The sequence below is a fragment of the Cnephaeus nilssonii genome (genome assembly GCF_951640355.1).
Source record: "Cnephaeus nilssonii genome assembly, chromosome: 11".
Taxonomy (NCBI): Eukaryota; Metazoa; Chordata; class Mammalia; order Chiroptera; family Vespertilionidae; genus Cnephaeus; species Cnephaeus nilssonii.
In genome coordinates, this window is record NC_137082.1 from 83,354,869 (window position 1) to 83,370,996 (window position 16,128).

The window sequence follows — 16,128 nt, forward strand, 5'->3', positions numbered from 1 at the left end:
ACCAGGTGTCGCCCGATGGACCCAGCTCTTCCTGTTTGCCAGGCGGGGCGGGACGCAGGCAGGTGCCATCCTTTCAACGTCTTTGTCTTTTCTGCTCCAGGTGTGGAAAAGGGAAGCTGGAAGATGGGGATGGGATCAACCTGAATGACATCGAGAAGGTCCTCCCAGCCTGGCAGGTAGGCACAGGGGCGGAGTCTCACACACTCCCCTTCTCCCAGGTCCCGATCCCGATCCCGATCCTGGGCCTGGGCCTGGGCATTTCTGCTGGCCCCTACCTCCAACAAAGCATCACCGGATGTACCATGTGTGGGCAGGGGCGGCTGCCTCCACGTCCAGAGGGTCCCACTGTGATGTGTGCAGCGGGCCCAGTGGCCCTCAGACTTAATGCCTGTTGTTGATCTCCAGGGAGCTCTAGCTTCTCTCTCACTGGGAGTCACACATGGGGCGCACGTCACCCTGAGTGGTCCTAGTGGGAGGGCCTCGTCAGAGCTCAGATGCTGACACGTGGGTGCCCATCCAACCCCTGCTCCAGCCAAAGCCAAGGACCCTCTATCCTGATGGTCCCCCCTGGCTGTACTTCCACAGCAGGCAGTGCATCTAGGGGGTGAGTCACACAGGGCTATCCCTCAGGGACCCCCATCTCGGGGGCTCAGCAGCAGGGCGGACAGCAGGTTCCCCCATTTTCCCAGCATAGTTCTCCACCCAGGAACGGCACCTAGTTGGTCAGTAAGGGCTGATGTTCCTCGTAATGGCAGCAGAGGGTGAAGGTCAGGTGAGCTGGGGGAGGTGATCGCCAGCAGCTAGATTTTAGCACCCACAACCCATCGGCAGCTTCAGGTGCGCTGAGCCTAGCCAGCACTGCTCCCAGGAGCTCCGATCTTGGGTGGGAAGCTGGAGGCTCTGAGCGTGGTGACGTGGTTTCTGCGGGGGACATCAGTCATGGTTCCAGGCTGTGAAGCCATACGGCAGGGTAGAAGCTAAAACCCAAGCAACTGGGCTTAGAATGGGGTTTTAGGGGCCCCTCCTGCATTTTTGGTACCTCTGCTCTGAACTGCATGTGGGGTGGAAGGGGTTGGCTGTCGCGCCGTGTTGACAATGATGAGGACCTTCCAGCCCCCATCTTTTGTAATCCTGCTCCCAGTGTGGCCCAGGGTCAGGTGCACCTGGTGCAGAGGCCATGACAGTCGGCTGCGCCGCAATAAGCTCCCACTAGAGGGCGCCAGCGCACCGCTCCAGAGGCTCCACAGGCTGACGTTTGCAGTGGGAAGTCCCTAGTCCCCAGCAGCCAAAGGTAGCCTTGCCTTGGCGCTCCACATGTAAATGGTCCCAAAAATGACCCAAAGCAACACTCAGGCCCTTCCTGCCCTGAACAAGGGAGCGGCTGAGGTAGTAGAAGAGGCAGCCACACAAAGGTGTAGGGACGCACCTGTTTGGCCAAAATGTCCCCTGCTGTGCAGAGGCCTGACATTCCTCCTGGGAGTACGCCCCACACTCCCTCCTGAGACCCCGGGACCACGCGGCAGCTCCCAGGAGGGCACACCTTTTAAGCCTCTACCAGCTTCACAGACAAGGAGGTTGCTTGCCCACCAAGCGAGGGGTGCTGGTGGCATTCCCCACCCCAGACGGCTTCGCCTGGGCCTGCAGGGGAAGCGCCCGCCAGCCTGGGGCTTGGCAGTTACCGCGTGTTGGCTTCTGCCCTCGGACGACAGGCGCCGGCAGCCTGAGCTGAGGGGCATGGAGCTCCGTAATCCAGGCCGGGTTAGGCTCCACGAAGTTCACTGTGAAGGCGGAAAATCGAATCTGAGGAGGTCCCGTCCTCACCTTCCCGCCCCTCACCTCTGGCCGGTGGCTCCTGGGTTCCCCCAGCGCAGGGGCCCAGGCCTCGGGCCGCGCGGAAACGCTGCTTCCCGCACCCACCCCAGCGGAGAGCCATTGCCGTTGAACTGCCCTGTGTCCGGCCCAAGCTCTCTGAAAGGAGACTTTTCGACCATTTTTTCTGACTTCTCTGTCAGACAAATATTATGTCTTGTTTTGTTTTGTTTTTTTCCGACAATAGGAACTGCATAGTCCAACTTACTTCCCTTTCTGCCTTCCTGTTAGGAAGTTTTTAAACTAAGTTCTGTGTCTGTCAGGCTGATCTCTGGTGACTGACCCAGGTCAGTCATGTATGATGTGTGAGTCCCATGGGAGGTGGGCACGGCACGCACGCTGGGCAGAAACATACCCGAGTCGGGTGGCATTTCTGGGCTCATGGATGTGCCCAAGGCACTCCCTACGGAGGGGCCCAGAAGACGCAGGGAAGGTGACTCAGGGTTTCTGACCTCAGGAGAGTGTTCCCAAAGCACTCTCTTCACACAGGACCCCGAGAGAGGACAGGAGACCAGCTGAAGGAGGAGAAGTGAGACTTGGGGTTAAGCAGCCGTTCCCATGCTCGGCCCCAAGTAATAACAAGATGAGAACCACCCTCACACCTGCATGTACACGCACAGGCATACACAGGCACACGCGTGAGGAACCTGAGGGATCAACAGGCTTTCAGAATGAAAATCACTGCGGGCCAGAGTGATGGCCAGGACTCCCCCTTTGCCACCGAGCGCTTGGCGGACTAACAATGGGGGCTGATGCAGGAGCCGCCTTCTTCCAGCAGGGGGCGCTGGTGCTGTTTGGAAATGGGGTGGGTGGACGCTGAATGGAAGCTGTTGTAGCCCCATTCCCAGTCTTCCAGATGGGAAGGAGTGACTTTATTGTTCCCCAGAGCTATGCCAGCTCTGTTGCCAAGTCTTCTGGAAACTTCCAGGATCGCTAACTCACAGGCATAGGATTATTAACATATCCCGAGACGCTGGGATAGGTTAAAAATGTGAAAATCATGTGAAAAGCCCTCATTCCCCAAGGCCCTCCCCTTTCCCCCAAAGTGCCGCTCCAGGTCACTTCTTGGTCCCCCGGAAGGTACCGTCTGACCCCGTTCACTGGGTCTGCCGGTGTTGCTCGAGCAGCCTCCTGTGAGCCAGGCGTGGGCTTAGCCATGACGGACGGAGTTCAAATGCAGGGGGCGCTGCCTTTCCCGAGGACGGGACGTGGCATACTCCCACTGCCCCCTCCTGAGCACCCAGCAGTGACTGCCTCCCACCCATGCTCCGGGGACTGTGACGGCGTTCTCTTTCTTACCCCGCTTATCCTCACGCCTCCCCTGTGGAGCGCAGGCTGCGGCCCAGCTCTTCCCGGAGAGCTTGGCTCTGCTCAGCGGTCACCTTCCCAGGAAGGCCTTGAGCACCCCTCCCCGCCCCACTTGTTCTGTGTGGCGTTCCTCACGCCTGTGCTCTATTTATGTTGGGGTCCGCATTCTCCCCCTGGAAATCAGCTCCGCACGGGTGCATACAGGGGCCCATGAACTACTGGGTGACCGAGTGCACCCTGACTGGCTCCTGCCCCAGCGGGACTTGGCCCCAGCACCCCAGGCCCGACGCTGTGCCTCCCCCTCGGGTTCCCACGGATCCAGTCCTGTCTGGGCTGCGTGTCGGCACATCGTCTCTGAATGCACGTAACTCCCTGCGAGGCAGAGGTATGGCTATCGTTGACATCTTACAGACGCGGAAACTGGGACCAGATACCTCGCCCCAAGTCACACGGCTTATCAATGGGGCGTGGGGGGTTGGAATTCAGGCCGCCCGACTCCTCCGCGTCCTCGGTGGAAGGAGGAAAAGGCGCTGGAAAACCGTTCTCATTCTTGGCGACCGTAGTCACGTACAGCAAGTTAGTGGGGAATGTCATTTCCTTAACGAACGGGAACAAGAACGCGGGTATCTTTTTTTCCTTTTGAAGGCACTAAAAATGGAGAGGGAGACTGAGCGGGAGAGACCCCTGCTGATAGCCTTGAAAGAGGAAGAGAAATGACTTTTCCTTTTTTATTTTTTTTTTCAATGGGAAAGGTTCCCAGTGGCTTCTTTCTCATGCCTGTGACCCAAGACTCGTCCTCAGCTCTCCAGGAGGCGTGCTTACCTGGGAGAGCCCCTCTGCCTTGTGGCCACCCCCCCCCCCCCATGCTTCCTCCTCAGGACAAAAATAGGCACCCCTACAACAAAGGACAGCTCTTCATAGCAGCCGCGGCTTCCTGTCTGAGGCCGCCAGGTAGCAAGGCCCCCTGGGAACGGGCAGTGTGCTCTGTGAGGCCAGCCTGTTTGTGTTTTTGTCATTTATGAGTCTCTTTACAAGACATTATTACCGGGGGGGGGGGGGGGGGGGCGGGGAGAGAGGACTTTGTTGGTGACAACTGGGAACGTTCCTAGGCAACAGGCTGTGAGGACTGGGTTGTGGCAGGGCCTGGGGCGGGCAGATTGCCAGGAGCTGGACGGCAGGTAGCAGGTGCGTGCGTTCTGGCTCCGGGTCCAGAAACCATCCTCCTTCCTCACAGGCCAGACTCACGCGCCCAGAGCACAGCAAGGGCCTTAGACAGGGGTCGGCAGAGCGTGCTCCACCGGCCAAGCACAGCCTGTTTCTGCAGACAGAGTTGGGGGCGCACAGGCGGCGGCGGGGGCGCCCAGACACCATTAGGGGAGCACAGAGGCGCACGGCGGCGTCCGGGGCACACAGCCGTACCGTTCACTCCTCTGCTCCCTGTCCGGGGCCGAATTTGTGCGACCAGGCAGCGCTGGGGATTGATGACATGGACCCTAACCACCAGCAACGCCTTAAATACGTCCTCTCGGGCCCCTCACGGAAGACGTTTGCCGAACGCTGGTGGAGAATATAAACACAGAACGCCCTGAGAGCTGAAGCAGGTGGCGCCATCCTCAGGTGCCTTCCCCGGAGCCCTGGGCGAGCCCTGCAGCTCCACACACACACCTCGGCGAGGTTCCTCGTAACCACTCTCCGAGCTCCCGTGCCTTCAGTGGGATCCAACCCCTGTCCGACTTGCATCGCAAGGCGGTGGTGAGGGTCCTGTCGACCAGGTCCGAGAGGGACAGCTATTTGTAAGCCAGAAAACACGCTGCAGAGGTGGCGTGGTCTGCTTACATGGAAGTGAGCACAAGGCTCTGAGCTTGACACACAGGAATGTGCCTGGGAACCGCCCAGCAGGTCCCGCCTGTGGGGTGGGGGTGGGGGCGTGGGGAGTAGAGGGCGGAGGTTCTGTTGAGTTTCCCCAGGTCCTTCTCAGACTGACATCTTAAAAAATAACCGTCTGCCTGTGTCGACCTCAGGCCGAGGGAAGACCTGCCTCCCCCGCTGTGTTTGGCCCCTCGACTTGCTCACATTCCTCACCCCTGTGTGTCCTGACCTTGCCCTCACCCCGATCTCCCCCCTCTCGTGGCCCTGTTCACATCTCACCTCCTCCGTGAAGCCCTCCTGGGTGAATCAGACCACTTCCGTCCCCAGAGATTGGGGGCATTTGGGGGACTTGATTCCAGGCCGGTCTTGAGGTTGTCTGTTTGTTTCCTGCCTCTGTGTGTGTTTGCACTTCCCGGAGGGGGCAGACCTGGCCCTGGGCCTTGCGGGTGGCCGGGGGGGTGGGCGGGGGGGATGAGAGAAAAGAGAAGGCCTGGCCCCGAGGATGGCAGAAGTGAGCAAGCAGGGGCTCCCAATGGAGAGGGGACTGTGGAGAACGGGGGTCCAGGAGTCCTGAAGGGACGTGTCCATAAGCAGAGAGCAGTGGACCAAACAGGGACCCGGCCACGTGTTCTTGAGCCAGGAAATGCGTGATGGAGGGAGGGTTTAGGCAGCCGGGGGGCTCGGGCCCAGTCAGTCCTGCCTGCCCTGCTGCTGGGACCCTTGGGGAATTCCTAGGATGCACACATCTTCCCACAGTGGCCAGGGGAGGAAGTCCTGTCACTTCATTAGGGACAGGCCAGGGTCCTTAAGACACAACTTGCTCCATGAAGAGGTTATCGGCTTCATGCCCCGCTGTGGGCCTGACCATCCCCAGAATCCTTTGCTCTGTGCCAAAGGGCTGGATTAGTCAGGCAGCGGCGGGGAGGGGCGGAGCACTCGGGGCGAGGGGAGTAACGGGCCCAAGTGAGGCCAGACTGACGTCTGCGTCTGTCTCGGCCTTGGCTGGACAAAGGTCATCTCATCACGAACCAGAGCTGCCTCCCAGCCCTGCTTGGGAGTGCCCTGGGCGCGGGATCGGGAGGTCAGCAGAGGTGCCAGGGCGCAGTGCTGGGAGCAGGCCCTCACCTGGCCTACGGGACCTTATCCACGGACGCTCAGAGGCAGGTCTCCCTCCTGCACACGCTCACCCCCAGTGAGTGAACAGCCCCTGCAGGGGAGGCCCGGAGCCCACTGTCCGTCCGTCCATCCGTCCGTCCGTCCCTAGAGCCGCTTCCAGAGCTGGTTAGCACCCGGCCCTGCTAACCGGGCCGGGCCTGCTTAAACAAGTCTGCATCCTGGCCTGGCACCTTCTCTGCTCTGCCCGTGGTCAGTGGAAGGAGCACCGTGGCGGCGGGGGGAAGAGGGAGGTGTTGCTGCGGGTGTGAAGCACCATTATTCCTTTATTAGCCAGCATGCCGTTTCTGGTCGCGCGCTCCTTCCTGGCGGCGGTGAGGTCGGGGGCGGAGAGGTGGTTATTTTCGTTCACCCCAGCCTCTCTCGCCGGGAACAGCCGGCGGCCACCGCGGAGGGGGCAGGGGCGGACAGGCCTACGTGCTCTGCAGCAGGCGTTTGTGAATGGGCCCCGGCTCCCAGGCCGCGCTGTCGGCGGGCGGCCCCCCCGCTGGGTGCGCGGACTCTCACTGGCTGGACCCCGTTGTTTCTGGCACCGCAGCGGCCGGGCAGGAGGAAGCTTTCTTCTGGCCCGAGAACAATACCAGGGTCAGCCCGGGGACCTCCCTCCTACACCCTCTTCCTTCCATTGTGAGCGCCGCACAATCCCAGGCCGCTGGGCTCTACGCAGCCTGGAACGGGGGGGCGGGGGGGGTGCAGGGAGCAGGAGAGGTTAGCAATGTGTGTGACGCCTCTGGTCTGCCTCCACTTCCCAGGCTGGGCCAGGGTTCTGGAGACAGCAGATGGACAGACAGACCAAGCCTGTGTGCGTGGCCATAGGGTCCCTGTGCATTGCAAGGGCCTGCCAGCAGGGTGAGGCCGCCGGCTGGGTGACACCCCTCCCTCCCCTGGCCCCACTGAATCATAGCTATCAGGGCTGAGAAGGCCTGCCCCCGCCTTCTGCCCGTCACCCCGTTACAGACAAGGAAGCTGAGGCCCAGAAAGGTAAAGGTTCTACCAAACGTAGTGCTGGGCTTAAAAGTCTTTATTGATTCCCGAGGCCCAGAGGAAATGCCCAAACTTGCCTTGACCACCAGGGCCCGCCCGCCTCCCGGGCTTCTCCCCTGTGACTCCCCACTGGGGCTCTCGCCTTGGGACTAGTTAACAGGCCCTTCATCCAGCAGTACCAGTCCCCTGCCTTACACGTCCTTCCTGCTTCAGGTGCCGGCCTGCCACAGGCCTGTTCTTTGCAGGTTGCCTGAGGATCACCTCCTCCCTGCAGCCCTCCCTGATAACCCACTTCCTGATGCGTCATCTGGGCTCCTCCAGCATTTGGTATCTATCTGTAGAAGGGCTGCCCCTCGGCGTCCTCGGTGTGTCTGTCTGCCTCTTCCACACACACGCACCTTTCTCCACGACACACACTCCAAATCCTCAGGGCAGAACACACGCACCTTTGCAGCCCTTAAGACAGTGCTTCTCCGTGTTGTCCTCAGACCAGCAGCGTCAGGGTCAGCCGGGAACTTGTTAGACGTGCAGATGCTTGGGCTGACCTTGACTCCGACTGAATCAGAAACGGGGAGGGGAGGGGAGGGGGCAGAGAGCTGTGTCTCCAGCAAGCCCTCCAGGTGATTCCGCTGCCTGCTCAGGTTTGAGAGCTCTTCATCACTTTTTTATTCCTCTCTTTTTTTCTCTTTTCTTTATTATTTTGTTGTTGTTGAGATACATATTTGACAAACAACCTTGTGAACGTGTAAGGTGTACAGCCTATTGATTTGACACATTTACATGGCAGTACGATTGCCATTGTAGCATCAGCTAACATCCATAGTCACACAATTATCATTTCTTCTGCTGTGGGTAACCATTAAGGTCTAGTCTCTTAGCAAATGTAATGTTTATGAGACAGGTCTGTTGTCTGTCTTAATAATTTCTTGAGTAATCGACAGCGCCTAGTCCCTTCTATTTGCTGCCAAAACGTCTTGTTGTTTGTTCTCTTACAATTGTTCTGCTCACATGAAGGACAGAGAGTCGTGCCCTGTTTGACAGCCAAGGATGTGGACTGGCAAAGGGTTGGGTGGTTCAGGAACAACACAGCCCCACAGACCCCGGTGCCTGTTCCTGTCCCTGGCCAAGCCCCACATGACCCGTTGGCCCCGGCAGCCCTGGGTGAGCCCCTGCGGATTAGGGTTCCTGGGGAGCTCGTTACCTCCCTGCCCATCCAAGGTAGAAACCTCAGGGGAGCCCCTGGTGACACCGCGTGTTTGCAGGTGGTCAGAGCCACCCCCCTGGGCGGAGATGTGGGCAGCCTTGGTCAGAGACGGAGGGGAAGCCCTGGGCTGACCATCCTGGCTCTCCTCTTCGGATCGTAGCCCTTCTGTGCGCAAAGTTAACCATCCCCGTACTGGTCGGCAGCTGGTGGTGAGGGCATTTGTCCCCGCGCCCGGAGCTCCTGTGGGCAGCGGGCAGCGATCCTGACGCGTACGTGGTGACAGGAGGAAGCTGAGCTGGGATGAAACAACAAACACTGACTTCTGCCTACAAAGGGAATCATCAGAAGTTGACATTAAACAGACTATAAATAATAACAGCGACGTGGTGGCCGGCCCAGCTAAACAGACGATGGAAAGGGCAGATCTTGCCGTCATGTCCAGAAAACAATGCTGGCCTTCCCCTCCGGGGTTCGGTGCTCGGACTCCTGAGCAGAGGGCTGAGGCGGGCAGGCGACCGCCCCAGGGACAGGTGATCGTGTCCTGCCTCTCTGCCTCGCCTTCCTTCCCGCAGTGAAATAGCAGCCGAGGCTCTGCCACCCAGCCCTGTACCCTCCACCCACTCTTGGGGGTGCTTCTAGAGCAGGGTGGGCGACCTTTTTTCTGCCAGGGGCCATTTGGGTATTGGTGGCATCATTCGTGGGCCATGCAAAAACATCAACTTAAAAAAATCAGCCTGCTCTGTTTGGTCAAACATCTCATTAACTCGCCCCCAATGCCTTGGCAGGGCCAGACATTCCCACCCCTGCTCTAGAGGGAAGACCTTGCTGGATTCTTAAAGCTCATGCCATCCTGTGTTCTCCAAAGACCCCCGCCTTGCCTTTGGGCGCCCAGCCCCGGAGGGTTCAGGAAGACGGTCGGCTCCCGGTCACATGGCGGCATAGGCACCTCCGCTCCCCTCCCAGGCTTCTCTCGTCCCCGGAGCGTAGGCAGCAGGAGGAGTGTTTTCAGCGCTGATGGGGAATTGAATTCGGCGTTTTGCTGCTTGTGGCTTGGCGCATGTTCCTTTTGGGTCCCAGGGGTGTGCCTGCCTGGCAGGGACCCAGGAAAAGGTAAGGGTGGCCTCACGCTCCGCTGGGACGAGTGCCTGGTGCCGTGGCTGCCGCGCTGAGGTTTCTGGGATGCAGTCGTCCCCGAGGCCACGGGCTGTCAGCCCTGGGCGGACTTGGATTTCACCCTCTGCCCCGCGGCCCGTGTCCTCATCTCCGAGGGAGTGTGAGAGCAGATGGTCCCGTAGCCGCTGCCACCTCGTGCGTTCCGTGGCTCTGAGTAACAGTTAACCCAAACTCGTTGGCACAGCGAGATGCCCTTGGTGCCGATGGGATTTCCAAAGGTGAGCCGGGTTCATCCCTCCGTGGGGAGCTGGGCCCTAAAGATTTAGGTCCATCTGCCTACCCAGTTTTTCCAAAAGGAGTACCTACCTGGAGTTCATACAAATTAAATACACTTTAAAAACACCAAAAATTAAATAATACTAAGTAACTAAATTAAATAATATGAAATAATTAAATGATAGTTTAAAATACCACAAGTTAAATAACACTAAAAGGCCTACAGCAGAACATAGCCATGCCTTTCCCCATCGCTTCTCAGTCTACTGGTTGCATTCCTCAAAGGAAATGCTGTCACTTTTTTTGGATGTTTTTTTTTCTGCTGTGCCACCATATTTCTAATATACATAATGTCTATTATTTCTAATTTTTATATACTGTTCTTTTAAGCTGTTTCTTTTAAATTCTATCGATTTTAGATGTTGTCTGCTGACTTCCTAGTAAGGTAGATAAGAATTTTGTTCTCATCTTTCTCTTCTCACTAGTAATTATGTGAAATTTTTAGTCAGATGATTCCTTCGTTACTGAATCCTAATTTTCTATTTTGAAAAAAGAAATCAACGTACAGAAAAGTTGCCAAAACAATACAGAGAATTCCTGTATTCCTTCACCCAGATTCCCCAAGTGCTAACGTTTGCCATGCTTGCTTCAGCATTCTCTGCACAGTTGTGTTTTGTTTTTTTCTTGATCGTTTGAAGGATCGATTGCAGAAAAGAATGCTACTTCAACCCTGTATAACTCGGTGTGTTTTCCTAAAAGCAGGGACATTCTCTGACATAACCAGCTTCATGATCGAAAGTGGGACTTGAACACTGGTAGGTAGTATGATATACCCCGTAGGCCTCGTTTACATGTTCCCTGTTGTCCCACGAAGACCCGTTAGCCCTGACGTTGTTCTGTTTTCTGATTTAGATGATCACACTTTGCTTCTAGTCGTCACGTCCCGGTTAGTCCCCTTGAACTTTCTTGGTCTCTCAAGACCTTGACTTTTCTGAAGAGTCCGTGCAGGCCAGTGGTTTTGTAGAATGTCCACCCGTTTGGGCTTGTCTGATGTTCCCTCGTGATTGAACATACGCAGTTTTGGAAAGAATGCCACGGAGGAGGCACCCGTCTTCAGTGCGTGGCTTCGGGAGCGCACGGTGTGACGTGACGCGGCTTTGGCCACCTGTTCAGGGGGTGGCTTCCAGGCCCCGCCACCACGGTTACCCTGCTTCCCTCCGTAATTTACAAGTATCTTGCAGGAGCCGTTTGATGAGATTGCGACTGCATGGTTTCTGTGGTGGGCTTACCCTCCAGTGTAATACTCTCGGATGGCTCCTGCCTGCAGCGTCATCAGCTGGTTGGCAGGCGGCGACTTTTCTAATTCCAGGTGCCTTTTTTTAGTTGGCTTTCTGCTGTGAGAAAGAGCTTTCCTTCCCCCCTATTTACCTTTTATCTACTTACTATTTATGTCGTGGCTTATCGACTGTCACTTCATTCTAAGAGCTGTAACCCACTACTCTTATTATTTATTTTGACGCTCAGATTGTCCTACATTTGACCAGTGGGTCGTCCCCCCCCCCCCCCGCCCCATCGTGTCTGTTTCTAAAATGCCCTCATTATTTGAGCACTTCCTTGCCTGCTGGCACCAGAAGTTGTTCTGGCCTCTGGGGACTTTCTCTGTGCCGCCCTGGAATCCACCAATGTCCAGGGAGCCCTGGCACTTGTCAGTGATGGTGTTTGGAAACCCAGATCCAGGTGTAGGTGTGCGTGTTGCTCCTGAATCCCCCTGTGTTCCTGACCCTCTCCTCTCTCCCATCACCTGAGCCCGTGTCCCGTGTCTCCTATTCACCTTCTCCAGAAAACAAATCTGTTTCCTGGGCGGGGACTGAAGAGTCCTCGCAGGGCTGTGCGGGGTGGGGAGGGGCCCGGGGAGACATGGGGAGTCCCACACTCAGGCTTTCATCCAGTTCTGCTATTTCCTCCCAGCCCCCGAACCTCATCTTCATGGTACCTGAGCCCCTGAGCTCTGAGCTCCGGGCAGGTTTGCAGGCTCAGTCGGCACATTGCTCATCAGAATCCCTCTCTTCCTTAAATTTGTCGAAATCTCTTTTCTTGGTCCGTGTGCTTTTGTGGGTTCATGACCTTTTTCATTGGTGAGAGGGGGCAGTTGAAATAAGCACATGTGGCTCCTCCACCAGGTAGAGGCGGGCGTCTGATTTGGGTGGATTTGGGTGATCGGGGAAACGGGGAGAGTGTGGAGGTGACCCCGAGCTCAGCGTGCTTGTGGGAAGTAGCAGTGGGAGCAGATGTTTGCATCTGGGAATAGAGGGGTGAAGCGATCTGTCTTCTGAGTCCAGGCATGTGGCTGAGGCCTGACATACTGTCACTGGGATTTCCATACAAAGGGGGCAGCAGGATGTACCTGAATGCTAATAAATAGGTCCTTTTCTTGCCTGTTGTTCAGAGACCGCTAAGGGACACACACACACACACACACACACACACACACACACACACCAGCTGTCTGAGGGGCCCTGGGGAAATCTGCTTGGATTCAGACCTCACAGAGAAGCTTGCTCCCACATGAAGGAGATGTGCTGGGGGAGAGGGCTTTATTGCCCCACATTTAGCACAGTCACGCCCTGCCTTGCTCTGCACTTAGCCCCTCTGGGGGGAAGGCTCCCCCAGCAAACCTCCAGGGCTGGGAGCAGGGCTGCTGTCCAGCACCACACCTGGGACAGGGCTGGGCGTACGGTTGGAGCTCAGCAAATCACAGACCCATCGGTAGCCGCTAAAATGACAGCCAATGTGTGAGCCAGTCTGTGCCAAGGGCAGGGTCCCGCACCTCTTACAGTCGCCCCTGAAAACCTGCAGGGCGCCCGGGCGCCAGGTCGTGTGCGGGCCTCTCTCCTTGGGCCTTCCTGAGAAACCGGCCCCACCCACCCCAGTGGTAGTCTGGCTCCAGAAGGCCTCGTAGAAGGGACGAGCTGTCCCTGCCTTTGGCCAATTTGCATCTCAGCAATCCACGCGTTCTGCAGTTCCTGAAAACCGTTTGTGTGGGACTTCTGGTGGCTCTAATCTCCCTGTCTGGGAATTCCTGTGCGTTTCCGGAAATGTTGCAAGAAGCAAGTGTGCCCCGAAGGGCGGGCAGGGCACTGTTGCTGGCGCGGGCACGACACCCTGTGCTGAAGGGCGGCGGCCCGGAGAGCCAATGGAGGGTGATGGAAGCTAGTCTGCGCAGCTCCGTCAGCGGCTCCTGTCTCCGGAACACAGAGCCCCGAAGGGCACAGACCGTGGGTGCCGCCTACTTCCTGGAAGTGCCCTGTTTCCAGCCGATCACTGGCAAGGATTCGTCCATTGACACACTGTGCTCAGGCCCCAGGTGCAGGATGCAGCTGAGTGTGCTGGTGAGGGGAGAGGGCCAGGTGAGGGTAGGCCCCGGCGTGGGAGACCTGAGAGTGGACACCTAGACCGGCTGGAGAGAATACAGCCCCTTGGCTGCTTCCGCCTGGGGCAGGGGTGAGGTATGGCCAGCGTCAGGCGACGGAGCAAGAGCTGAAATCTCCCCAGGTGTCCTCTTGGCGACTACCTAGCCAACATCCTAAACCACCAGGGAAGCATTCTCAGCACATCGTGGTCCGCAGGGAAACTGAGGCCCCGCCCCATGGGAAAGGCCTGCACCCAGGGACCCTCGGCCAATCCCGCGCCGGATCGGGGCCCAGGATGCCCGGGCGGCTGCTCTCCCCACACATCCTGCAGTTGTATTCACGAAGAATTCTGATGACGGGTCCTGGCATAATTCACTCTGGGATCTCACTAGGGATCAGCAGCAATAGGTGTCTTGGAAAAGGCTCCGTCACTAAAGCGTCTGCACGTAAAACACTCGGTAGACAGATAATTGGGAAAAAAGAAGAAAAATCACAGCCAGAGCGGTCTCTCCCTCTCTGACCCCGCCTCCCACGCGAGCAGAATAGCAAGGCCACCTCCGAGGGGAACGGCAGCCGAGACCCCTCCCCAAGCCGGGCACCCGCTGTCCAGAAAGGCGGGGGACGGGCCTGTCGGCACCACGGGGAGGGCCTCCTGCCCTGTCCTCTGCACACCGCCCTCGGCAGCGACGTCCCAGCCTCGTCCGTCTCTGTCCGATGCTGAGCTGTGGGGCAGGCCTGGGAGGCCTTTCTTGGCCCCTGAAGAAGGCTTTTCGGAAAGCATTCTAGTCCCTGGGCCAACCCTGCCGCCGGCCAGTAGGGCCACTTGGTGCACGTGAGGGAAAAGCTGCTCCTTCCTCAGACACTCGACGGCCCCGGCCGACCTGGTCCCAGTGGTCCGAGTCTGTGGCGACCGAGAGGCCCAGAAGCCGGGAACATCTCCAGCTAGAGAGAGCCACCCGCCCGGAGAGGAATAGCTGGCAGCCGACGAGGTGGGTACCGGTTCTACTTCTTCGAAAGGAAGGCGTCGCAAGGCGGAAGTGTTACAGGCTGATACAGTGTTCGTCCTGACAGGACTCTCAAGGTCGTCTCCCCAGCGCCTTTCCTTCTGGGGTGGGGAGCTTGAGGCCCAGACAGATGGCCCTGCTCTGGGCACAGCACTCTGCTCGGCCCTAGGACAGGCGGTGAGCTGAACTCTGCAGGCGGCTGTGGTCAAAGGCCCACGCTGGAGAGAGCTGCGAGCCGCCCCGGCCCACGCGCCGCCCAGGCCCACATTCAGGGTTGGTTTGCAGAGGAGAAATGCCGCTGCCACATTCCCAAATTCTTCAGAGACCCTAGTGTGTGACCTCATTCACCTGTTCTGTGAAAGGCCATCCACTGAACGCGTAGATGCTCTCATGGACATGGACGTGATGTTGGGTAATGCCCGTGAGCCGTGTGTAGTGCATTTTGAGGAATTCATTGCAAAGATCCCCAGCAAAGTTGGCCCTGAGAAGCAGGCATTTGGTCAGCAGAACCTTCGTAGCCTGGCCCTCACCCCACCTGGCCAAGCCGGGCATGGTGGCTGGTCAGGGGCTGCTCCCAAGGGGCGGTTGTCCCTCTTCCACCTGTCCCAGCGTTCGTGTGCGCACACGTGAATACGCACACACAGTGTTCTCCACAGTGTGCCCTCCAGGTCAAATGAGAAACATTTGTGTGGCAAGCGGAGAGAAGATGTTCCTTTATGTGGCCTTTCCTGGCAGCAAGAAAAGGCGCATTGTTCCAGAGGCTGGCGCAGGCTGGTGTGTGGTCAAGGAAACGCATCACGCCCTCGGCGAGGTCCTCTCAGGACACTTGAGCGGGCGGCAGCCCCAGGATGGCCACGTGCGTCAGGCTGGCTCTCAGGTTGGGCAGCGGCACAGGATGTCCGTGGGCTGGAGGAGGAAACCAGATTGGTGGGAGATAGAGGGTCAGACCAGCCAGCCCTGCAGACAGGGCCGGGCGACCTTCCTGGGTCGCCGGGGAAACTGGGCACTGGCAGCGGGACCGTCCATGCTGCAGGAAGAGATGGCCCAAAGACCTCGGGCAGTTCCAGGTCCAAGTCAGTGACGAACAACATCCTCCTTCAGTCCCACCAGTAGTGTGGTGTGAAGCTCGGCTCCTCTGCGAAGCTCAGAAGACCCGGTTTCAAGGTCTCCATGCCCGGCCCCCACCCCAAGCAAATCAGAACCTCCCGGTGCTGGGTCCTGAGCATCGATTAGTTATTTTTACTGCTTCCCGGGCAAATCTAATGGGCAGCCAGGGCTGAGGCCCTCTGCCCTAAGGCATTAAGGATTTATCCCGTCATGTAAGATGTTTGCATATAGAAAAGCAAGGGGTGCCCTAGCTGGTGTGGCTCAGTGGATATAGAGCGTCAGCCTGCGGACTAAAGGGTCCCGGGTTCGATTCCGGTCAAGGGCATATGCCTGGGTTGCGGGCTCGATCCCCATCTCTCTCATCCTTGATGTTTCTATCTCTCTCTCCCTCTCCCTTCCTCTCTGAAATCAATAAAAATATATTTAAAAAAAGAAAAGAAAAGCAAGGGGTTAGCAAGCACTTAATCCAAATTTATAAAACATGAGTGCAAGGACCTCAGTCTTCTTGATATTGATTACACTTGGCCTTGCCCAATACTCATGTAATTTCTCTCTGCCCTATAATGATGTAGGATTCCTGCCCTGGCCGGTGTGCTAAATGGTTAGAGCGTTGACCTGCACACCGAAGGGTTGCAGGTTCGATTCCCAGTCAAGGGCAGGTACCTGGGTTGTGGGTTCGCTCTGCAGGCCTGGTTGGAGCATGTGCAGGAAGCAACCACTCAACGTGTCTCTCTCACATCGATGTTTCTCTCTCTTCCTCTCCTTCCCTTCCACTCTCGATGGAAAAAGTATCCTTGGGTGAGGATTAACA

At 57.6% G+C, this 16,128-nt stretch overlaps 1 protein-coding gene across 7 annotated transcripts in view; it reads left to right on the forward strand.

Moving 5' to 3' along the window:
• Positions 1-16,128, forward strand: part of CTIF (cap binding complex dependent translation initiation factor) — a 237,028-nt gene that overhangs the window by 88,907 nt on the left and 131,993 nt on the right. For all 7 annotated transcript variants that reach the window (XM_079784588.1, XM_079784589.1, XM_079784593.1 and 4 more), the window contains one exon: positions 101-176. In XM_079784588.1, the coding sequence (XP_079640714.1) occupies positions 101-176 (76 nt within the window). The remainder of the gene's footprint in view (positions 1-100; positions 177-16,128) is intronic.